This window comes from Rhipicephalus microplus, chromosome 3, assembly GCF_043290135.1.
Source record: "Rhipicephalus microplus isolate Deutch F79 chromosome 3, USDA_Rmic, whole genome shotgun sequence".
Taxonomy (NCBI): Eukaryota; Metazoa; Arthropoda; class Arachnida; order Ixodida; family Ixodidae; genus Rhipicephalus; species Rhipicephalus microplus.
Genome location: NC_134702.1, coordinates 106,266,702 through 106,291,236, shown reverse-complemented (window position 1 = coordinate 106,291,236; position 24,535 = coordinate 106,266,702). Strand labels below are relative to the sequence as shown.

The 24,535-nt window shown below is 48.7% G+C and overlaps 2 protein-coding genes across 3 annotated transcripts in view; one reads left to right on the top strand and one right to left on the bottom strand.

Annotated features, from left to right (window-relative positions):
• The window catches only part of LOC119182473 (E3 ubiquitin-protein ligase MARCHF3-like), a 145,818-nt gene that overhangs the window by 25,989 nt on the left and 95,294 nt on the right, over positions 1-24,535 (top strand). The window lies entirely within an intron of this gene.
• The window catches only part of LOC119159977 (uncharacterized), a 155,656-nt gene that overhangs the window by 65,918 nt on the left and 65,203 nt on the right, over positions 1-24,535 (bottom strand). Inside the window, exons 8-10 of one of the 2 annotated variants that reach the window (XM_075890099.1) lie at positions 22,923-23,081; positions 19,411-19,479; positions 9,006-9,112 (exon numbers count right to left, since the gene is read on the bottom strand). In XM_075890099.1, the coding sequence (XP_075746214.1) occupies positions 9,006-9,112; positions 19,411-19,479; positions 22,923-23,081 (335 nt within the window). The remainder of the gene's footprint in view (positions 1-9,005; positions 9,113-19,410; positions 19,480-22,922; positions 23,082-24,535) is intronic. The other variant, XM_075890100.1, reaches the window with a different exon arrangement.

Genomic DNA, 24,535 nt, shown 5'->3' with positions numbered 1-24,535 from the left:
AGGAATTGGCGCAATTGGCGCAGTGTTGTAGGCTGAGGATAATCCTGAATTGCTTTAACGTGGGACCGGAGAGGGTGTATTCCTTTGGATGATATGTGATGGCCCAAGAACTCGAGCTCAGATGCACCGAAAGTACACTTAGAGGCGTTCACGACGAGGCCGTACTGCTGAAGACGTTGGAACAGAGCGCGTAGATGGTGCTCATGATCTTCAGGTGTGCGGCTGGCGATGAGGACATCGTCAAGGTACGCAAACACAGTAGGAAGAACTCGTGTGACCTCAGAAATGAACCGCTGGAAAGTTTGAGCCGAATTGCGGAGTCCAAAAGGCATCCGCACGTATTCAAACAACCCAAAGGGCGTCGTGATGGCGGTCTTAGGTATGTCGGCGGGCTCGACAGGAATCTCGTGGTACGCCTTAACAAGGTCCACTTTGCTGAAAATTGGGCAGCCGTCGAGGCGCGATGTAAAATCCTGGATGTGAGGTAGAGAATAGCTGTCGTGGACAGTCTTGGCGTTCAACGCTCGATAGTCCCCACAGGCACGCCAGTCACCAGGATCACGCTTTGGCGCCAAATGCAGCGGGGAAGCCCAAGCGCTTGACGACGGGCGGATAATGCCGAGCTGCAGCATGTGGTCAAACTCCCGTTTAGCAATAGCTAGGCGGTCTCCGCACAAGCGGCGTGGTCGAGCGGCTGCCGGTGGACCCCGGGTGACGATGTGGTGTGTCACCGTATGTTAAGGCGGCTGAGTGAGGTTGCACGGTTTAGTTAACTCCGGGAAACTCGCCAAGATTTTTTCGAACGGTGAGGAAGGTATCAGCATGCGGATGGCCATTGGAGCGATGTCGGACAGGACTCCCGAGATGGAGAGACGAGTCTTACCATCTATGAGGCGGCGCCGCCGCACGCTGACGTCCAAATCGAAGTATGAGAGGAAGTCCGAGCCGATGATCGGTTGAACCACGTCTGCGATGACGAAAACCCACCGGAAAATACAGCGAAGGCCGAAGTCGAGGGTGAGAGATCGGAGCCCATACGTTGCTATAGACGAGGCGTTGGCAGCACGAAGCACTTGCCCCTGTGACTTTGAACGATCAGCCTTAGTCGGGGGCACAACGCTAATTTCCGCGCCCGTATCTATAAGGAACCTGGCGCCTGATAGCTGGTCCGTGACCATGAAAAGGCGGCTGGGACGAGAAGGGAGATCACACGCCGCCGTCAGTGATCCCGGCAGGCGTTTCCCTGCCACGAACATGGGGGTGTACACTTCGTGGCTCGGTGTCGGAAACGCCGATGGTACCAGCAGAGGGGTGGAGGGCTGGGACTCCGAGCATCTTGTGTGCGTGGAAGAGCTCGACGACCGGAACGAGGCGAACGAGTTTCCTGGGGGGGCTCCGGAGTGCGGCAATGGAGGCGGCGAGTTCGTCGATGCGGGCCTCAAGGCGCGAAATCGCTGTGTCTGCTGGTGGTAAGACAGCGTTGACAGATGGGGAGGTCGCTTCATGAACCTGATCGGCGAGCTCCGCCAGGCGGTCGAGATTGACGTCGCCGGCCGCCGCGAGGACGAGGCGGATTGGCTGAGAAAGGCGTTGGAGGAAGAGCTCGCGAAGCAACGCTGAGTGGGTAGAGACGTCGTGTTTCCCAAGAAGCTGTCGCATTCGGCGTAGTAGTTGGGAGCGGCGCCTGTCGCCAAGGTCCCCCTCTGCAAGGAGCTGCTGTAGGCGGACGCGTTCCGAAGGCATGAATCGGTCCAGCACCTTGGTTTTAAGGTGCTGATATGGCGTAGTGTCCGAGGGGTTGGAGAGGACGTCGGAGAGCTCGCTGGCAACGTCAGGAGGAAGGACGGAGGCTACGTGGTAGTAGCGTGTCGTTTCCGAGGCGATGCGGTACAGGGAGAATTGCGCCTCGACCTGAAGAAACCAAACTTGCGGGTCCTGTGGCCAGAAAGATGGGAGACACAGTTGCACGGCCGAGACGTCCTGCGGACGTGAGGCTTGTTCGGTTGAGGGTGCATTCGAGTCAGTCATTGTCTTCGTCCGAGGTCACCACTTGTAGGCTTATGCCACAGGAGCGAAAGAAAGACACGCCTGAACGGTAACCGATGCCAGCCAGGAACGCGAGCCGTGGCTTCACGTGCCACGGCCTAGCGCCTTCTTTATTTTCTTCTGTCGCCATCGCGCGCTCTCCGGTTTGCGCGCCGCCCGAACGAGGGCGCTACAAACGTTCAAGGTTTTCGCAGTCCGGCAAAGCAGGCTGAAGAGGTTCGAGTCGCCCGTGCTGTGATTGTGATGATTTTTGCCTGCAGGAAACAAATTTCTTCTCGCTATCCGACGTGCTTGCTTTTAAACGAAAGTTCAACCTAGATTGTTATTGCTCTTTTGCTACATCTCATTTTACGGGAGTTGCTATTTTTAATCGGGCCTTATTACGGGATCATCACGCTTTTTATAATAGTGTGTGCAGGGTTTGGCTTTAGACTGCAGCTACTTTCCTTTCAGATTAAGAATCGATTGATGTATGGGGTTTAACGTCCCAAAACCACCATATGATTATGAGAGACGCCGTAGTGGAGGGCTCCAGGAATTTCGACTACATGGGGTTCTTTAACGTGCACCCAAATCTGAACACATGGTCCTACAACATTTCCGCCTCCATCGGAAATGCAGCCACCTCAGCCGTTCAGATTAAGAATAATGTGTGTGTATGGGCCTTCACAAGCTGGACAGTCTAATGACTTTTTTAGAGACCTGGATTATTTTTTTCTTGACGGTCGTAATCTCATCCTAATTGGCGACTTCAAATGCGTTCTAAATACGCGAACCGATGCACAAGGTCTTGGCTGGGGACGGTCTGCTTCGAACTCACGTGAGCTGCGACGCCTTGTCTACCACATTTCATTGCTGGACGCGCACAATGTAGTGCATGGAAGTACCTTTGTTTGGACATGCTGACGTGGACGATCCTTCAGCAGGCTTGAACGGGCTTATATCCCACGTGCGTTAGAGGTGTTTGTCTCCGATTTATGCGTTCCGTCCTTCCCACTTTCTCCTGTGTACGTACCTGATCATCCCTCTTGAAGCTCGAAGTTCCATTTTATTTTTCGGGAAAGCCATGGCGTCTTGATTTTCGCGTCCTGCAGGACGCGTGTTCGAGATTAGATTTGTCACGCACAATACGTGTGTCGTTCACGGCGTCTGGTGCTGAAGATTGGGATGCGCTTAAAACGCAGTGGCGCCTACACTGCGCGGCAGAGGAGCGTACGCTTTGACGACGCGTTTCTGAAGAGCTTGCTGTTACTGCGATTAAGTTACGCATTGCTTTGTGCGCCAAAACGCCTTCGCCTCTGATGCGAGCTTGGCAGCGTGGACTGCGTGAATGCTTTCAGCGCCTGACTGCTGCTTTGTCCCTGGCGGCAGCAGCTTACGCTGTAGACACAACCCATGTGCACATCCCGAGGTGCTGCGCTACGCGAGACATTCGTTTTTAGGGCAATCACATCCATCTGTCTCTATAGCAGCACAAATACCACCTGCGCAGCCGCTTCCTACGCGTGATCGATCTGTTTTTTTGCGCATTTTGAAGCAATGTCGTGTTTGGCCATGCGTACTTACAGTGATGAAACACCGCCAATGCTTGAAAGCTTGTCCCGTATTCATCAAGAAGCTGCAGATTGCCTGCACATCGCTCCGTCGGCTGAAGAGGTAAAAATGGCACCGAAATCTATGAAACGTGGAACGGCCCCTGGGCCAGACGGTTTTTCTGTTGAGTATTACTTGACATTTTGGAATGAGATTGGTGATACTTTTACCGTGGTAATCCGGCGATGCTACGAGGACGGTGTCTTTTCATCAAGTTTTCGAGATGGACGCATTGTGCTTATTCCAAAGTGTGATGCCTCCTCTGTTGATCCTGAAGATTGGAGACCTATCACGCTCCTCAACGTTGACCATAAGATATTCGCGGTGGTAGTCGTTCAAAGTTTTAGGGGTTTGTTGAAGGCCCTGGTAGGTCATCACCAGACTTCATTAGTGCTTGGACGAGAAATACACAGCTTGCAATTTACCACACGTGATATCATAGCCCATACTCTGTCGCGATCTGTGCGTGGTATCCTTGTGTCTTTGGACCAAGAAAAGCCATTTGACCGACTAGAGCACACGTATATTCTTAATGTGCTCACATCCTTTTGCTTTCCTCCATCGTTTGTGGAAATGATTAGAAATACCTACATTGGCCTGAAAAGCACACTACTTCTGAATGGCTGGGAAAGTGCTGCCTTTTCCATAACACGTGGGGTCCATCAGGGATGTCCTTTGTCTCCTGTGCTGTTTGTCCTAAGCTTTGAGCCATATATGCGTGCTCTTAACGGGGATTCACGCATCCGGGGTCTTGCGCTTCCTGGCAGCAATCTTTCGTTGACGACATTACCTGGTACCTTTCAGATGAAGATAGCCTTTCACGCAGCCTGCGTCTATTTTCGCAGTATGACAACATTTCAGGTGCAGCGTTGAGCATCTCCAAATGCCAGAATTTCTTCATTGGCTCTCCAAACTCCAGGCTTAGCATCAATTTTCCTATTCAGCCGGCTGCGTCCCTTCGTATTTTAGGTTTTTATACAACCACTACGGCATTTGCGAATCCATTTAATTATATGCTCTCGAAGAAGTAAGACTCAAAATTCAGGATGCACGAGATTTTGACTTTCCGCTTAATAAGCGAAGGTATCTTGCGCAGACTAATTTGTGGTCACATTCGGTACCTTTCTCACGTCGTGTAACCGTCTTTACGTTTTGTGCGATCACTGCAGCCTGCTTTGTGTTCCTTTTTTTGGTCAGGCGGCACTGAGTTGGTCTCTCGTGCGGTACTGGGATAGCAGCATTCTCAGAGAGGCTTTGTTTTCCCTTCAGTGTCCCTACGCTGTCGGCTGCTGGCACTGTGCTTCCTTTTGCGTCATGTGCAAGCGAGAATCTCCCGCATGAACGCTTGCATATTAATATTACTTTCTGGGTACTCATCTTCGGCATTTGATGCCTAATGCGCCCCTTAACAGGGGGCCACAGGCAATAGCACTTCCTTCTTTTTGTGCAACAACTGTTTCATTTTTTTTTCACCATGTTCAGTCGACATGTCCTGGCATAGATGTGTTAAACAACCGCATAGTTGAGACAACTGCTCCTTTGTTGCTCTCGATGGTTCCCCCAGCCCGCCATGCTCGCTCTAGTCGCGTGTCTTCGAGCACGTTAACGGCTTCTTTTCTGCCTGGACACCTCCGGGCCTTCATGTGGCACCTGAGATGGGGTATGCTTCCCACTATCGACCACCTCGAAAAGTGGAGAATGGTCCAGTCAGCAACATGCCTGAACTGCTCCCTTGGTGAAATAAATCAGCTTTTTCTGAGGCATTGTGTCATTGCTCGTGTTTTTTGGAGAGCAGTATATGCTGGATTTCGCTGCCTCAGAGTAAATCACTCGTTTTTTCTGGGCGTTGTTCTCGAAGCCGCTTCGCTTGTCTTCTCATTGTTGCCGGCTCTTTCTTCCTCTTGCGCAACCGCTGCGAGGAGGGTGCAGCGGGCCGCCGCGCGCTCTTCCCCATCCTAGAGTGATTGTACTCGGAGCTGCTGTCTGTTTTGTCGGAGGAGCTCTTCTTCCTCGGTGAAGAGAAATTTCTTCAGCACTGGTCTTGCCCTTTTGTGTGGGTCTGTGACGGACGAGTGAAACTTGTCTTTCGGCCGGCCTGGTGTTAGTAGGCTGATGTGTCGATGCGCCGGCACAAATGACATGCCAACATGCAAATATGCCAAAATGCACATATTCATGTTTTATTTGTGTCTCTTGCTGACCCTGAAATATTTTTGTGACTGTGTTTGTGTGAACCATCGAATGCATATGTTCTTTCAACGTCATCTCATGTCCATGTTCATGTAAATCACGTCTGTTTTGTCATCATCGGTATTGTATATCTAAGAAGAAAATGTTCTGTTGAATAATATTGACGTTTGTGACAATTATTTTTCTAAACAGGCTTGCGTGGCCACATTTTATATACTGTATTTCTATATGGTTATATTACGCGCATTGAGAAGTGGTACGTGCTAATGTCTTGCCACTCGGATTGCGAACACATGATGAATACCACGAAGGGTGCGGCGCTCGCTGCGGTGTTCACGTTTCTTCACGCCGGCATTTTGTGGAGTTCCTTGTACAATGTTCGAAATTCTTGCTGTAAAAATCAACGCTTCACGCTTGCGGTGAAACTAGCCTTTTGTGATACGTTGTCACCTGCCCCGGGGTGTTACTCAAACTTGAGCTTCATGGCTCTCTTAAAACTCCACACTGGAAAATACGTGAGAACTACACTTGCCGATAAGTTATGTTACCGGGACGTTAAAGCGATTACTGTAATCACGCGTTAACATCTGTACTGAAATGTGTGAGGCAGTCGTCTGCACTGCAAATAGTTATTTAATAATGCGTGCTTCAATATATCCCACTTCTTGATTTGAGATTGCACGATTACGCATGCAAGGCGTTGCGGATGGGCACAAAGTTCCTCTCTGACGTGACGAGCAGTGCTTGTTTGCTATGACCAAACATTAATGAAACGCAAACCGTGAGGTTTACCTATGCTTCCAAGTCAGATTAAAACATTACAAACACCAAAACTAAGCGGAGCCTCGTCCGCTATAAGGTTAGGTCCGCCATTTCTCCTGCCCTGCTCGACTCAATCAGCAACAGCCTAAGGATAAATTGTGCTTCTATATGCGCGTAAAGTGCGCGTCCCATCATGGCTGCTCCAGCCTGTCGTACTGGTTTACAACCAACGAAAACTGCAACGTTGAGTCCCCAAGACCACTGAAGGCACCACTGCGCCATCGCTCTCGCCAGTCCTTATTCGATGCAGTTGGAACTTGTGACTGTATCGCTTTTGAAGTATACCGAAGCGGCAGGCCTTTGGTGAGTTTTCATCGATTAAACACGAAAAAAAAAATACAGTGACCGATGGTGTTTTTGTGCTGGCACCTATTCGGCGTGATGTCATGGATTACGATGGTGTCTCCTACGACCAACATAATAGTGTCACCACAAATTATCTGCAGTGTGTTCTACGGGGCACACGTCTTTGCACAGCAACTACCGATATTCTTGATGACACACTGTAACTATTATGCTGTAGTTTTCAGAGTGATATTAAATCAAGAAACTTCATTGACCTATGACAAAATTGATACCATTGTTTTGAAACAATTATTTCGACTGAAGGTATTTATTATAGTATTTCCTTGAAGGGGCCCCGCAACGCTTTTTCAAGTAAGCATGGAATAGATTCAGTAAAGTAGCTTATTGCCTCATTAATTCATTGCAGCAAAAATTTTTAGAATCCGTCTGGTATGGGCGCACTAAAAATAGGCTCACGCTGCAATTTTATTTGTTATTTTGTCTTGGGGAAAACACTGGAAGCTAAGGAGAGAGGGATGACACGGAGACAGAAACGTCATGCACGCCTCGAGACTTCTCTTTTTTTTTCGTCAAATAAATGGCTGATGCAATTGCTGTGGCGAGTGGTTTTGTGCTTGTATCGTCACTTGTGGAGAAAGCAATGTTTAGCTGACTTGGAAAATTGATTGTTAATTCGAGGCCGCGTGCTCCGCTATGATGTTTGACTCGCGTGTTCTCTGGAACCGATGGGCAGAGTTTTCTGACCCTGCTCAGGAAGTGTTGCAGAGGCCCTTTAATTCACGTCAAGCCCCAGCTTACAACATTGACGGTCACTTTAGAAGGAAAATTCTGCGACCTGGAGCAGTGTTATATTAAGATGGGGATAATACGTGGCTGGTTACCACCCCTCGCAGCCTAGGCATGTTTGTGGCGCTGGGGATGTAAACATGACATCAGGCAGGAGGAGCTTCGTATACCGCAACTTTTCGTTCCCTAAAATCCAGGGGTCACATGTTGACGCTCCAGAGCGTAGTTTGTTTGTGAATAACTTGCTTTGCAGTTCATTGGTGAGAGGTACGAATAAAATAAAGAGTCTTGGCTTCCCCTCCACATCTTTTCCATGGAGATTATTGACAAATAAATCTTTTGTTTTCATCTTTTTCAATTGAATGATATCAATTGTTTAAAGGCACTAAAAACGCGCATTCAAAAGTGGTATTACGGCCGCTGGACGAAAGAGCGCATGGTACGGCCTGCCGCGTCAAGCGACTCTTTATGGGACAGCGCACGGGAGGGACGGCGAAACGAGTGGCGGTGGCTGCATCGGGGCAGCAGCCGCAGCAAATTAGCTGCTGTTTGCCACAACAGTGACCCACTCAGATGTTCGAATCAGTGTTTTTAAAGACAATAGTTTTTCTTGGGGGTCTTCAACGAAATATTTTTGGCCTGCCTGCCTGCCTGCCCACCCGCCCTGTTTTCGCGACGCGCTTGCGATTCTATAAGTGCGCTCGCGAAAACCGCCCCCTCCAGTGGCGCCGCAGCGGTGGTTCGGGAACTAGACCAGTCACGCCTGTTTTGGAGCACGCGGCGGGCCGTACCCGTGCGCTCTTTCATCCGGTGGCCGTGGTAGTATATCAAAATGCGCCAAGAAAATCACCGAGAATGTGAGATATCGGCTTTAAAGAGCATTGAGACAAGTGTCGAAAACCTCAATTCTAGGCTTACGAACTCACACAGACTCAATTTAAGATCGAACCGTCAGTCTGAGTCGAAGTGAGTCCACGGGCGAGTAATCTTCTGGCGAGTTTGAGCGTGAGTGAGACTGGTTGAGTACTGAACGCGGCTCAGCAAAACTTTGACGAGTCCGGCTCTGAATGAGCCTTAAGCACAAAACATATCTCATGGGCAACCTGAATGAGCTCCACAAGTTTCGCCGATCTATGCTTGGTTCCGAAAGAGCTTTTTTTTCCAAGAGCGCATGACATTTCACAGCGCATCATGTCCAAAAGGTGGCACAACCACTGAGAACCTACGGGTGACTTATTTTGCTTATTTTGTTTTTTACTTACTCTTTGTCATATACAGTGATTACCGCTGCCGCACTTGAATATCTGCCATAGAATTTGCCGGTGACATCAACATCGAACGCCCTTTTAATCAGATCGTTCAAGCTTATCTGGAAATATAGATGACAGAGCTAAGTTATGAGCACATTGAATCAACAGTGTAAAAAATGAAGAGTAGTCTAATTAGATTCGACATACTGTATGACATTAGTTGTTAACTGCTAACGGCATCATATGCCTTCGCAAATGCTGGCAATCGCGACGCTGTGAAGACGAGATGGACGAAAAAGCCACAGCATTAAAAAAAAACAGTCGCAGTGCTGTGAAAAGAAGATGAACGAAAAAGTCACAGCGTTAAAAAAGAAGTTAGAAAATATTATGTTAAAAATATTGCAGTGGATGTACTGCGTCAACGCTGTCACGCTGCCTCAACAACGCTGCGTCAACACCCCGGGTAATACAATGTCGAAATATTTGGGATCCCCTAAATACCTTAGCCTAGATATTTTATTTAACGTTTAGAATTAATAAAAGTACATTTTCAAAGCTAACTTTCATTCAGACGGGGCCATTGTTTAACTGTCACATTTGAAACTGCAGTTTTTAAAGAGCTATACAAGAATAGAATAGCCTTCCGAAAAGTATTTTCACGCAGTGTAGCCCCAGTATACGAAACAGTTTTGTATTGAATAATGGAAATTTCTATCTTCTCTTCTTTACTCTTCTCATTGTTGTTTATTTCGAAAAAGCGAAATGTCCAGCCCATGTAGCATACGGTATTTTGTCATTTCTTTCTATGGCGCTTTATGTTTTTGGTGACGTGGCACGTATTTAGGTTTGTAAACACCCTTTCAATAATGTACTAGAGGGCCTTTATAGAATTTTCTAGTGCATCTTTTTTGGCGTCTTTCAGGAAAAAAAAACGGCAGTCTTGTTGGAAGTCCGTGCTCAGTATTGGCTGTAATCCTTCCGCACTGCCGACAAGTGACATCATATGTAATAAACGTCTACGAATAGGTGGAGAGAGTTGTTCCTTTAAAATAACTTCGATCACCCTTTAATGCCCCTTGAAAATCGGTGCCGAACGATGCTATCTGCCCTACACGAGGATATCGCTGAACGAACCATGAACAGACCGCATGTACTGGTATCCCTCGTATCAGCAGTACATCTATCTTCTCAGGCACCACTTTTACCTACGCTAGGCGCCGCTAGACATTCGTCCTTTGAAACAGATATTTCAGCTGCATACGCCAACAGCTGCATACACCAACATGTATGGTGGATGGCATTAACTGCCATCCACCATACAATATGAGAAGCCCAACCATCAATTGCATCCAGTAACAGAGGTGTGTCCTTCATAGCAAACAGATGACACTGTGATGATATGTGGATGCGTGGAGTAGGTTATGCCAGAACAACACAGTGCGCCATGTGTTGGTGACTGTGCGATGACCTGCGGAACGTTTTGAATTCGCGCGTCATGCGGGGGCACAAACTGAGGAACAGCGCCGGAAGAAGCCGACTAACTTCTTTCATTAAGTCGGAAGTAAAGCTTTCTCTTTGGTCTGTAACAATTTCTTTGGGTAACCCGATGCGAGAAAATATTGCAATGAGTGCTTTGGCAACATGAACGGCGTCAATTGTTGGAAGTGCTGCAGCGTCCGGATACCTTGTTGCATAATCAATCAGCGTCAGCACGTATCATTTCCCATGATCTGACCTTGGTAGAAAAGGGCCGATCAGATCCACTGCAACTCTTTCAAACGGAGTGCGGATCGGAGGCATGTTGTCCAATTGAGCAACTCCTACTTCATCTTCAGGTGTTATCCGTTGGCTTATGTCACAGGATTTTACGAAGCATTTACGTCTCGGTGCAAATCTGGGCAGTAAAGTTCTTAGAGGATACGATGAGTTGTCCTTCTAATTCCTTGGTGCCCAGCCATGATGTTTTCAGGGGCAACTTCCAAAATAGTCCGTCTTGACTCCTTCGAAACAACCACCTGCTTGAACGTTCTACCTGTCGCAAGTTGATAACGACGTTACAGCAATCTATTTTCTTCCACAAATCCATAGCTGTGCCCTTTTACAGAGTTCATATCTTTGTTCACCTTAGCAAAAAGCGATTTCAGCTTCGGGTCCTTCTGTTGCGCTTCAATAAGTTGCACTTATTCAATAAGTAACGTGGGACGCACAAGGAATGCATTTTTTGTTTTTGTTGCTGCAGTTTTGTCTTTGCCACGCTTGCAGACTGTAGAGGGTCCTCTGGCTCCTCTTCCTACGCCGCAATTGCTCATTCCAGTCAGGCACAGGATCGCATGGTCTCCTGACACTTGGGAGATTTCCTAGAACCACGTTGTACATACAAGCTACCTTCATCTTGCCTAAAAAGTAAGGTGTATATACTTGAACGATGGCTTCTGGTAGGCGACTGGTTGAACCGGCAAGCAAAACAGGCCTTTTTTGCCCGTCAGCACTTTTTAGGAACGAGTTTTCGCCTGAAAATTGCTGTATTGCAGCCTGTGTCCCGAAGCACACGAACCTTTCGTCCCAGCAGTCACCCTTCAACTAGTGGCATCTCGTCGCTTATGAAAGGCCCAGACTCTTTTCTAACCTCGTTGTGGTTACTTGAGCAGCTAGTTGATTCCAAACGCCCTTCGAGGTTCTGCCCGGACATGGCCCAGTTTTGGACGGTTTCGTGGATACACAAGACGAAGTTGGTTTGCTATCTGTGTGCTGGACCAATCTTCCTCTCGTGGTGGAACAGGCGGAAGTGCTTAGATTACGCCAAGGGAACAGGAAGTAGGCCTGCTGGTTCTTTTATGGACCGAACGCTCAGCGAAGGGGACAGCCCTGGAACCTTCCAATGCCCGCGCACAGCTCTCACACTGCCATGCTTTCTCGAGCCACCCGCGCACCTGATCGCCGTCGTCTTCGCCACTGCACGGCACATACAAACTTCGCCCCCCGCACGGCGCACAAATTCAAAACGTCGCACATGTCATCACCGAGTCGCCACCGCACGGCGCACTGTGTTGTTCTGGCATAACCGAACCCGCGCATCCACATATCATCACAGACACATATCCGAGGGCCGCCTACTGTGCTTTGCACGCTGTTACGCTGCTTCCGTGGCACGCTATTACAATCGCGTGAAGCCACCTCGAGGTGCTCTGATAGTCGCCAGCTAGTGCAGCCACCCCATACCATGATATTGACACGTGTGTATATGAAAAAGAACGACGACAGGAATGTTTTGTAGATTCCAGCTAGTGGGGCAGGGGGTTTTCTTAGACGGCAACAAAGCAGGCGTCTTACTGTACAGCTGATCCTGAACACGCTGTTTTCACTGCCGTAAGCTGCTGTCATCCTTTGTTCGCGTTGCACTGTGACACTGGTGGAGGTACTGAGCCATGACGCTGCCCGATGCTTCACACCCCTAGTGAGAGCCGTTCATCCAGCACGGAGGTGCCTATTGTAAACCATGTCCGTCGATTCAGTCGTCAGCTACGAGGTCTTCCTCCACAGTTCAGCCCCTCGCAGAAGCCATCTACAATACATCTAGAAATAGCTATCACCAGCCACCAGCTGGCACTACTCGGCACCGGTCCTCCCGCTCCATCTTAGGTAAGGTTTTTTCAGTCCCTGGAGCCTGAACGTTTCGGTGGCGGCGCACACGAAGGCGTAGAAGACTGGTTAGATTGCTATGACCGTGTTGCGAACATCAACCAGTGGTCGGCTCAGGGAAGCTCTCCCGGGCTTACTTTTATCTTGATGACAGCGCTCGTACTTGGTACGAGAACAGAGAAGGCAGCCTGTCCACATAAACCGAATTTCACCAGCAGATTGTTCAAACCTTTGCAAATGTCGACAGACGTAACCACGCCTACCAACTATTAGAGCTAAGTGTCCAAAAACCCAATAAAACGGTCGCCATGTTCGCTGAAGACATTGCACATTTATTTCGGAGGGCTGACCCGAATATTACCGAAGATAGAAAGTTGCGCTTCCTCATGCGTGGCGTGAAAGAGCAGAGAGTATGATTAAAAGAGCACCGTAGTGGATGGCTCCGGAAATTCGAATATCATGTGTTAAATAACGTGCACCTATATTTAAGCTCACGGCCTTCAAGAATTTGCCCTTCCGCGGAAAATGGGGTCGCCGTGGTATGGATTCGATCACGAGACCTGCGAATCATCAGTCGAGCACATGCAGAGACCACTTCAGCGGGTCTCCGCCTATGTTACTGACGTGACGACGATCTCCATCGACTCGCCTCTAAGCTCCGCAAATCCTCTCAATCCTCGACGTTTTCATGATTGATGAGAGAGTGAAGGGGAAGAGGCCACAGTCTCTTACGCCGCCACTTACGCAAGCCAGAGCGTGCTGGTGCGTGCCAGGGCGTTCTGACTAGAATAAAAAGGATTAGTTCATCGCGTGTATGCAGACTCTCGTTCCTCGACGTTATCACGATTGATGAGAGAGTGAAGGGGAAGATGCCACAGCCTCTTAAACCACCACTTACGCATGTCAGAGTGTGCTGGTGCGTGCCAGGGCATTCGCACAAGAATAGAAAGCGTTGGTGCATCGTGCGTATGTAGACTCTCGTTCCTCGACGTCATCAGGATGGACGAAAGCGTGAAAGAGAAGAGGGCACAGCCTCTTATGCCACCATTTACGCAAGCCAGAACGTGCTAGGGCATTCGCACAAGAATAGAAAGTGTTGGTGCATCGCGCGTATGTAGACTCTCGTCCCTCGACGTCATCAGGATGGACGAGAGCGTGAAAGGGAAGAGCCAGAGTTTCTTACGGCGCCACTTACGCAAGCCAGAGCATGCTGGTGCGTGCCAGTGCGTTCTGCAAGAATAGAACGCGTTGGTTCATCGCGCGTGTGCAGAAACTCGTTTTTCGACGCCATCAGGATGGACGAGAGCATGAAAGGGAAGAGGCCACAGCTTCTTACACTGCCACTTATGCAAGCCAGATCGTGCTGGTGCGTGCAGGGCATTCGCACAAGAATAGAAAGCGTTGGTGCTTGGCGCGTACACAGGCTCTTGTTCCTCGACGTCATCAGGATGGACGAGAGCGTGAAAGGGAAGATGCCACAGCCTCTTACGCCGCCACCTACGCCAGCCAGAGCGTGCTGGTGGGTGCCAGGGCATTCTCACAAGAATAGAAAGCGTTGGTGCATCGCGCATATGTAGACACTCGTTCCTCGACGTCATCACGATTGACGAGAGACGGAAGGGAAGAAGCCACAGCCTCTTACGCCGCCAATTACGCAAGCCAGGGCATGCTGGTGCATGCCAGGGCATTCTACAAGAATAGGAAGCGTTGGTTCATCGCGTGTCTGCAGACACTCGTTTACCGACGTAATCACGATTTATGAGAGAGTGAAGGGGAAGAGGGCACAGCCTCTTAAGCCGTCACTTACGCAAGCAAGAGGGTGCTGGTGCATGCCAGGGCTTTCGCACAAGAATAGAAAGCGTCGGTGCATCACGCGTATGTAGACTCTCGTTCCGCAACGTCATCAGGATGGACGAGAGCGTGAAAGGGGAGAGGCCACAGCCTCTTACGCCGCCCCTTACGCAAGCCAGATCGTGCTAGGGCATTCGCACAAGGATAGAAAGCGTTGGTGCATCGCGCGTATGTAGACTCTCGTTCCTCGACAACATCAGGATGGAGTAGAGCGTGAAAGGAAAGAAACCACAGCCTCTTACGCCGCCACTTACGCAAGCCACAGCGTGCTGGTGCGTGCAAGGGCGTTCGCACTAGAATAGAAAGCGTTGGTTCCTTGCACGTCTGCAGACTCTCGTTCCTCGACGTCATCACAATTGACGAGAGACTGAAAGGGGAGAGGCCACAGCCTCTTACGCCGCCACTTACGCAAGCCAGAGCGTGCTAGTGCGTGCCAGGGCGTTCTGACTAGAATAAAAAGCATTGGTTCATCTCGCGTCTGCAGAATCTCGTTCCTCGACGTCATCACGATTCATGAGAGTGAAGGGAAGATGCCACAGCCTCTTACGCCGCCACTTATGCATGCCAGAGCGCGCTGGTGCGTGCTAGGGGATTCGCACAAGTATAGAAAGCGTTGGTGCATCGCACGTATGTAGACTCTCGTTCCTCGACGTCCACAGGATGGACGAGAGCGTGAAAGGGAAGATGCCACAGCCTCTTACGCCGCCACTTATGCATGCCAGAGCGCGCTGGCGCGTGCTAGGGGATTCGCACAAAAATAGAAAACGTTGGTGCATCGCACGTATGTAGACTCTCGTTCCTCGACGTCATCAGGATGGATGAGAGCGTGAAAGAGAAGAGGCCACAGCCTCTTACGCCGCCACTTACGCATGCCAGAGCGTGCTGGTGCGTGCCAGGGCATTCTGACTAGAATAGAAACATTGGTTCATCGCGTGTATGCAGACTCTCGTTCCTCAACGTCATCACGATTGATGAGAGAGTGAAGGGGAAGAGGCCACAGCCTCTTAAGCCGCCACTTACGGAAGCCAGAGCATGCTGGTGCATGCCAGGGCGTTCGCACAAGAATAGAAAGCGTTGGTGCATCGCGCGTATGTAGACTTTCGTTCCTCGACGTCTTCAGGATGGACGAGAGCGTGAAAGGGAAGAGGCCACAGCCTCTTAAGCCACCACTTACGCAAGTCAGAGCACGCTGGTGCGTGCAGGGCATTCGCACAAGAATAGAAAGCGTTGGTGCATCGCGCGTCTGCAGAAACTAGTTCCTCAACGTCATCAGGATGGACGAGAGCGTGAAAGGGAAGAGGCCACAGTCTCTTACGCCGCCACTTATGCATGCAAGAGCATGCTGGTGCGTGCCAGGGCATTCGCACAAAAATAGAAAACGTTGGTGCATCGCGAGTATGTAGACTCTTGTTCCTCGACGTCATTAGGATGGATGAGAGCGAGAAAGGGAAGAGGCCACAGCCTTTTATACCGCCACTTAAGCATGCCAGAGCGTGCTGGTGCGTGCCAGGGCGTTCTGACTAGAATAGAAACATTGGTTCATGGCGTGTAGGCAGACTCTCGTTCCTCGACGTCATCACGATTGAGGAGAGAATGAAGGGGAAGAGGCCACAGCCTCTTAAGCCGCCACTGACGCCAGCCAGAGCGTGCTGGTGTGTGCCATTGCATTATCACAAAAAAGGAAAGCGTTGGTGCATCGCGCGGATGTAGACTCTCGTTCGTCGATGTCATCACGATTGATGAGTGTGAAGGGAAGAGGCCACAGCTTCTTACACCGCCACTTACGCAAGCCAGAGCGTGCTGGTGTGTGCCAGGGCATTCTAACAAGAATAGAAAGCGTTAAAGCATCGCGCATATGCAGACTCTCGTTCCTCGACGTCATCACGATTAATGAGTGTGAAGGGAAGAGCCCACAGCTTCTTACGCCGCCACTTACGCAAGCCGGAGCGTGCTTGTGCGAGCCAGGGCATTCGCACAAGAATAGAAAGCGTTGGTGCATCGCGCGTATGTAGACTCTCGTTCCTCGACGTCATAAGGATGGACGAGAGCGTGAAAGGGAAGGGGCCACAGCCTCTTATGCCGTCACTTACGCAAGTTAGAAAATGCTGGTGCGTGCCAGGGCATTCGCACATGAATAGAAAGCGTTCGTGCATCACGCGTCTGCAGAAACTCGTTCTTCGACACCATCAGGATGGACGAGAGCATGAAAGGGAAGAGGCCACAGCTTCTTACACTGCCACTTATGCAAGCCAGATCGTGCAGGTGCGTGCAGGTCATTCGCACAAGAATAGAAAGCGTTGGTGTATCGCGCGTACACAGGCTCTTGTTCCTCGACGTCATGAGGATGGACGAGAGCGTGAAAGGGAAGAGGCCACAGCCTCTTACGCCGCCACCTACGCCAGCCAGAGCGTGCTGGTGGGTGCCAGGGCATTCTCACAAGAATAGAAAGCGTTGGTGCATCGCGAATATGTAGACTCTCATTCCTCGACGTCATCACGATTGACGCGAGAGTGAAAGGGAAGAGGCCACAGCCTCGAAGACCGCCATTTACGCAAGCCATAGCGTGCTGGTGCGTGCAAGGGCGTTCGCACTAGAATAGAAAGCGTTGGTTCCTTACGCGTCTCAGACTCTCGTTCCTCGACGTCATCAAGATTGACGAGAGACGGAAGGGAAGAGGCCACAGCCTCTTACGCCGCCAATTACGCAAGCCGCCCAGGGCATGCTGGTGCATGCCAGGGCATTCTACAAGAATAGGAAGCGTTGGTTCATCGCGCGTCTGCAGACACTCGTTTTCCGACGTAATCACGATTTATGAGAGAGTGAAGGGGAAGAAGCCACAGCCTCTTAAGCCGTCACTTACGCAAGCCAGAGGGTGCTGGTGCATGCCAGGGCTTTCGCACACGAATAGAAAGCGTCGGTGCATCACGCGTATGTAGACTCTCGTTCCGCAACGTCATCAGGATGGACAAGAGCGTGAAAGGGGAGAGGCTGCAGCCTCTTACGCCACCACTTACGCAAGCCAGAGCGTGCTAGGGCATTCGCACAAGGATAGAAGGCGTTGGTGCATCGCGCGTATGTAGACTCTCGTTCCTCGACAACATCAGGATGGACGAGAGCGTGAAAGGAAAGAAACCACAGCCTCTTACGCCGCGACTTACGCAAGCCCCAGCGTGCTGGTGCGTGCAAGGGCGTTCGCACTAGAATAGAAAGCGTTGGTTCATCACGCGTCTGCAGACTCTCGTTCCTCGACGTCATCACGATTCATGAGAGTGAAGGGAAGATGCCACAGCCTCTTACGCCGCCACTTACGCATGCCAGAGCGCGCTGGTGCGTGCTAGGGCATTCGCACAAGAATAGAAAGCGTTGGCGCATCGCACGTATGTAGACTCTCGTTCCTCGACGTCCACAGGATGGACGAGAGCGTGAAAGGGAAGAGGCCACAGCCTCTTAAGCCACCACTTATGCATGCAAGAGCATGCTGGTGCGTGCCAGGGCATTCGCACAAAAATAGAAAACGTTGGTGCATCGCGTGTATGTAGACTCTTGTTCCTCGACGTCATCAGGATGGATGAGAGCGAGAAAGGGAAGAGGCCACAGCCTTTTACACCGCCACTTAAGCATGCCAGAGCGTGATGGTGCGTGCCAGGGCGTTCTGACTAGAATAGAAACATTGGTTCATGGCGTGTAGGCAGACTCTCGTTCCTCGACGTCATCACGATCGAGGAGAGAACGAAGGGGAAGAGGCCACAGCCTCTTAAGCCGCCACTGACGCCAGCCAGAGCGTGCTGGTGTGTGCCATTGCATTATCACAAAAATAGAAAGCGTTGGTGCATCGCGCGGATGTAGACTCTCGTTCGTCGATGTCATCACGATTGATGAGTGTGAAGGGAAGAGGCCACAGCTTCTTACACCACCACTTACGCAAGCCAGAGCGTGCTGGTGTGTGCCAGGGCATTCTAACAAGAATAGAAAGCGTTAAAGCATCGCGCATATGCAGACTCTCGTTCGTCGACGTCATCATGATTAATGAGTGTGAAGGGAAGAGCCCACAGCTTCTTACGCCGCCACTTACGCAAGCCGGAGCGTGCTTGTGCCAGCCAGGGCATTCGCACAAGAATAGAAAGCGTTGGTGCATCGCGCGTGTGTAGACTCTCGTTCCTCGACGTCATCAGGATGGACGAGAGCGTGAAAGGGAAGGGGCCACAGCCTCTTATGCCGCCACTTACGCAAGTTAGAGAATGCTTGTGCGTGCCAGGGTATTCGCACAAAAATAGAAAGCGTTAGTGCATTGTGCGTATGTAGACTCTCGTTCGTCCACGTCATCACAAACATGAGAGAGTGATCGTAGTGCTTGGGCCAGTTGCTACGCATGCGCAATAAGGATGGTTACGCACACTGGATAGAGCTTTGCCGTAAGCTGCTTCGCATTTAATATGCGCAAGCTGTGATTTCCAGTGTACGCCAAAACTGCCTATTGTAAAGTCCGGCACTTGCCAGCACTTTGCGTCAGTCGCCGTATCACCTAAAAAGCTCAAAACTTTTGCCGGCGATTGGAATGAAAGCTTGGTAGCCGAAACCATTTTGCACAACCTAGCATTAAAATTTCAGCCTATTTATGCATTAATATACAGGAAAATGTTCTGAAATGTGTTATATAGGAAATAATTCGCCTATAATAGGTATCACGCAGCAGTGGCACTCTCCAAACGTTCCCTGGTGAATTAATTTTGTATTTGCACGATTGCTAACCTGTTAAAATCTACAATTTATTCTGCCAAGGAGCTGCTTAGCTACACTGTGAATTGAGTGTTCAAAATCAATCAACATGGCGTAGGGTGGCTAAAAGTGTGTGCAGGAGAGTATCTCGAAGACTTGCAGTGCTATAGTATTGTAATAGAAAATTCCTGCTGTTACTTGGAAGACTTACCATCAACAGCTTTGGATTACATGGATAGTTCCACGGGTAGTCTGACTCCACGTCTTTCACGGCCATTGCCTGCATAGGAGCAACAGTTGATCCTCTTGAAACTTTACAATTAGTACATGGTTCAGTTTGCTTGTTTCAAGCGTACTTTATGCCTTCGCGGTATTTATTTCACTTGAGAGAAGCCAAAAATCTCGCTAAGTAAATAAATTATCTCGCTACAAAGCAACCTATGTAGCCAGATGATTCGTTGTTACGTCAGTATATTAAGCCGTAATTGGGAAAATCGTAGATGAAATTCAGACAAAACATGGTTTGAAAGTTGGTAGATTATGTTGAAAGAAAATTTGTGTTGCAGAAAACGCACAAGGGTAATAGAAGTTTACGCTTAGTGCATGTACATGCTGCCTTCAAGCTTAAAGGGGTCGTGAAATGGTCGCTTTACAACGACGATGCGGCACCATCGGCAGCCACATGCGCTAACTCTACCATCAGCCCGAGTGGACCTGCGTAGACGCTTTGCCTATCGAGGAAGGCGGAACTCTATGGCATATCGAGCACGCGCAAGAGGTGCTCATCAGCGTCTGCCATACGCGATCTGGGTCCCACAAGGACGCTGCTTAATATGACGTCAGAGTTCAAGTTAGCGCCGATTGCGTGTCAAAGACGCTGGCGAGTGTCTCAGTTGCACGCGTTCGCAAGTACTGAAGAGCTCCGCGTTCCTCAATAGGCAAAGCATTACTCATGATGTCGTCACCTAGTTAGTGCGTGTGGACGCCGGTGGCTTCGCATTGTCGCTTTACAGTGAGCGTTTCACGACCCCTTTATTTTACTACCTTCAAGGTACATATTTCGTTATATAAGTGGGGGACCAGTTGCTCGGTACGAAAAATTTAGTATTCACTATTCATTTCTATTCCAAGGCTCCTAATTGATACAGTGTGTCATTTAAAATTAGGCGCATAGCAATAAAACTTGTGCAAAGGTGTGAATAGAAGCGATGAATAATCCATATGCTAGTGCGTAATTCCTTGTGGTTCCTCCGTGCGTTCAGGTACTTTCTTCTGATGTTTAGTTTCCATGGTAATGCCATTTGTTAGTATGATAGGGCATTCCGTGTAAGATAATCGACTTTATGTGGCAGTGTACATGGCTATATAAACCAAATAGGCGTAAGCCTAATGTTTGGAAATTAGTTTCCTAGCTTAGCGCTAGCAACGAAATATTCGACATAATATTGACTAGCTAACGAGGTAGCAGATTTCAATACTAGTTTTAGTGCTTCCGGTATCTAGTAAATGGTAAGTAAGTAAATAGTGAATATAGTGACCTTATTTTAAAAGGGCGTGGTCAGAAAACGCTGCTGATTAGTAGTCGAAGCTCTCAAGAATACGCCAGCAAAGTGTTGTATGCAGCACATGGCCTGCAATATGCTATATAAATTTACAGTATAGGCATTTTAGGATAGTTTGAAACGGCCAGTGTTACGCGCACAGTCGTTCCTCTCGTTACAGCATGCTTGATCTATGCACCGAGAATAAAAGGGACGCTTCCACGTGAGAAGGTGATGTGCACAGGGTCGAATCGCGGTACTGCAATCTACTCTTCCACCTGTCGCGTACATCTAGGAGGCACACCCAGCAGATGCACCATTGATATATTGGGGCTCACGCTGACGAAGTGCATACGTGGAGCCGCGATGTAGGGCCTTCCTTAAAAGGGCCCTTAAACACTCTTTCGAGTAACCATGGAATTAATTCAGTAGAAAATTGTATTACCTAAGAAATTCAACGCGGCAAAAACTTCTAGAATCCATTCAGTTCGAGCGGAGTTACAAAGATTTGTCACACGCTGCAATTGCATTCTCTCTTTTCTCGTCCCGACGAAAGCGCTAGAAGCTAAGCAGGGAGGAATGGTAGGGGCAAACAAAAACGTCCCTCGCGCCTCGTGACCTCGAGCACTTGTTTCCTTTTTTTCCTCGAATACGTGGCTTTTGCAGTGCGATTGCATGCGCATGCGTGGACAAGTGACGGCCTCTCGCGGCGACTTCTGTAACAACCGAGCACGCCCTGTTCAAATCAGCCAATGGCTGACAGATGGGCTTACTGGGCTTATTTTCCGTGATTTGTCGTGAGAAGAGAAGGCTATTTTTAGCTGGCTTTGATAATTTATGTGGATTTCAGACCACGTGCTGCGCTATTATATTTGGCTCGCGTGTTGTCGGCAGTCGATCGGCAGCGTTTTCTGACCATTCCCAAGAAGTGTTGCAGGAACCTTTTAATGTACATGGCAAGCCACCGTGAAAAGAAAAACCAAGAAGAACATTGACTTGATTTAGATTGACAAAATTCACTATTAGCGGAAGAAATCAAGGCTGAAGTCCTTTTTTGTACTCAGTGACATAATCGCCATGCATGACATAGGAAACTTCGAAATTTATTTTCGACACATTCATGACCTTGACTCGATAAAATGTTCTGAAACTCCGTATGCTCTCAGGATCGCTTTGAAGAACACAAAGCAGACATAGCGGAAAATTAACGCCTTAAAAAACGGAGCTACGCCCCTCTACAACTAAGTTGAAAATGGCGTAGATTTCCATGCCCGCACTTTAAGCTTCCGAACATGGCCCATGCAATACCTATGAATCGTTTTCCTATCTGGCACTGGTGAGCCTACTGGTGTCACTATACTGCGCATCGCCGGCGAGCCGCCACAGCTCGTGGGTTTCTACGAGAAGCCTCCACCCAGAATGAACCACGGGCTCTCATTTTTAAATAATGTTTGCTCTCTCGGCCTCCCGTCGTTTCGTTGCATTCCGCCGAGCACACTCTATAGTGTACTCCATGCTCAATTCTTCACGCGATTAAGGCGCAGAGCTTAGGATACAGAGGATGTTTATCAGAGAACACGGTCCATGCTTGGGTGGATGGTGAAAACGCCCACCACCTGGTCATTTGTTCGGCAAAATGCAGTCTCGAGGAAGCACTCGGATGCAGCAGGGCGAACCTGGAAGGCCTCGCAATAGTACTGTGGGAGATTGAAGCAATGAATAACAGAAGACCTATCCTAAGCATGAGTTGCGAATGTTGCGAAACGGTTGTCTCCAAGAACGGTAGACAGTCGCATATATCTTTAATTTACCATGATGGCGGACGGTGCAACACGTTCCTTATCACACGTCCCTATGCGTGTCCTTGAAGGTGCGATTGCCTTTCATTTTACTTCTCTCTCAATGCGTCTTCATCTTCACCACCAACGTATTTTACGAGCACGTGCCAGAATTACATTAGGGCAGTTATAAAGTGGCTCTTAGTACTTGTCTTCGATACGCAATATGTTAAAAAACGACATATTACGCGTAGCGTTGAAAATAGATTGCCTTTCAGTGTTCACGCAATGTATCCACTATTTTCTTAATCATTGCTGTTAATAACAAGCTTACAATGTTAGTTCAGTGACAACATGTTAAACTGAGTCCACCAACTATACCATATTTTAGAAGATTGGCTTACCTTTGCCATGTTCACTTCCACCTCAAAGATTTCCGTGGCATCGTCTCGGCTACCTACTTTGAATTTGTTAACGAAGGCCCCGTATGCATCTTGGAATTCACCCTGGAATCCTTTAAGAGAGATCTGATCCAGTGTTCCTAGAAAGGTCGGAGGCCCTATCTATATAAAAAAGAGACAACACCTTAGAACAGAGGCTGTAAGCATGCTTAGTGATGACGGCATTTAAATTAATTCGTAAGCAGAGCTAAATAGGCCTATGAAACTATGTCTAGATTTCCGAGGGCGAGCTTTCTTGTTTAACACAACTTCAGTGAGTATGAGAAGATGAGGTAGCTAAGAAATATACTGACGTTAATTGTGCTGCTTTAAGTGTATTTTAACAGTGTGATGCTGAAAAAAATTGAAACATCCGAAGTTCGCAGTTTAAGTCTCTGCCAGTGGCAAATGGCCTTTTCTTCGAGTTCGCTTAGTTCATATTTATATCACAATTGTTTTCACCTATTTTTGAGTTACTGACCCTAAGGGCCTGGGAATCGGCATTACATAAGGGGGATACAATAAATAGTACAACAAAAAATAATCAAGACTAATCACAGATGTTACAAACAGGGAAAAACAAAAATGCAATATCGCACAAACTTAATGGAAGCACAATGCAAAAAAAAGGCAAATACAGCTCAGTAGTACAAGGTCGAGCAATCAATGAATATGATGGAGAACAATATAGCTAAAATATACATCGAATAAAAAAATACTTGGAATTCGACGACTCAACTAGTAGGGCAGGATTGTTCACTAAGGGAAGATAGTCGGGCTGGTTAGAGACTAGTGATTTCTTTATTGTTTGCAATTGTACAAGAAACGCTGTTCCACTCGTTCAAAAATACAACTGAAGGACAGTATTTTTAGTGCGACGATATAGCACATACGTTGTGATCGTGGACATATCGAGCTGAAGCTATTACAATAAACTGAAAGAAACTACAATTAACATCTCCCAGGCCCTCCTTGGCTTTGTTTCCTGCTCGTTTCGAATAACGCCTGGGCTTTGTAATTTTACACCAGCGTATAAATCGCGCACCACAATGATTTCTTTAAACGTTTTACGTAGTGATGTCGAAGTGCGCTGCCGGCATGAATTTCTCAAGACAACTTCAGCTAAATAGTATGTATGAGACTTTTATTGCTGAACTGAGGACGGTGTACAGTACAAACAGATGAGCTCACTGGTAGAGCTTATTGCCTTACGAATTCAACGCCGAAAAAAACACGTAGCAAGCCCATCTATCAGCCATTGGCTGATTTGAACACGGTGCACTCGGTCGTTACAGAGATCCCCGCGGGAGACCGTGACTTGTACACGCGTGCGCACGCGATCACACTGAAAAAGCCGCACATTCGAAGGAAAAAAAAAGAGTGCTAAGTTCTAATAGAGTTACAAAGATGTGTCACATGCCGCAATGGCATGCTACCGTCTCTCGCCCCGACGAAAGCACTGGAAGCTAAGCAGGGAGGGAAGGCATGGGCAAAAAAACAAAAAACAAAAAAGCAACTACGCCACCAGTGCTTAGCGACCTTGAGCACTTTTTTTTCTTTGAATGCGCGGCTTTCTT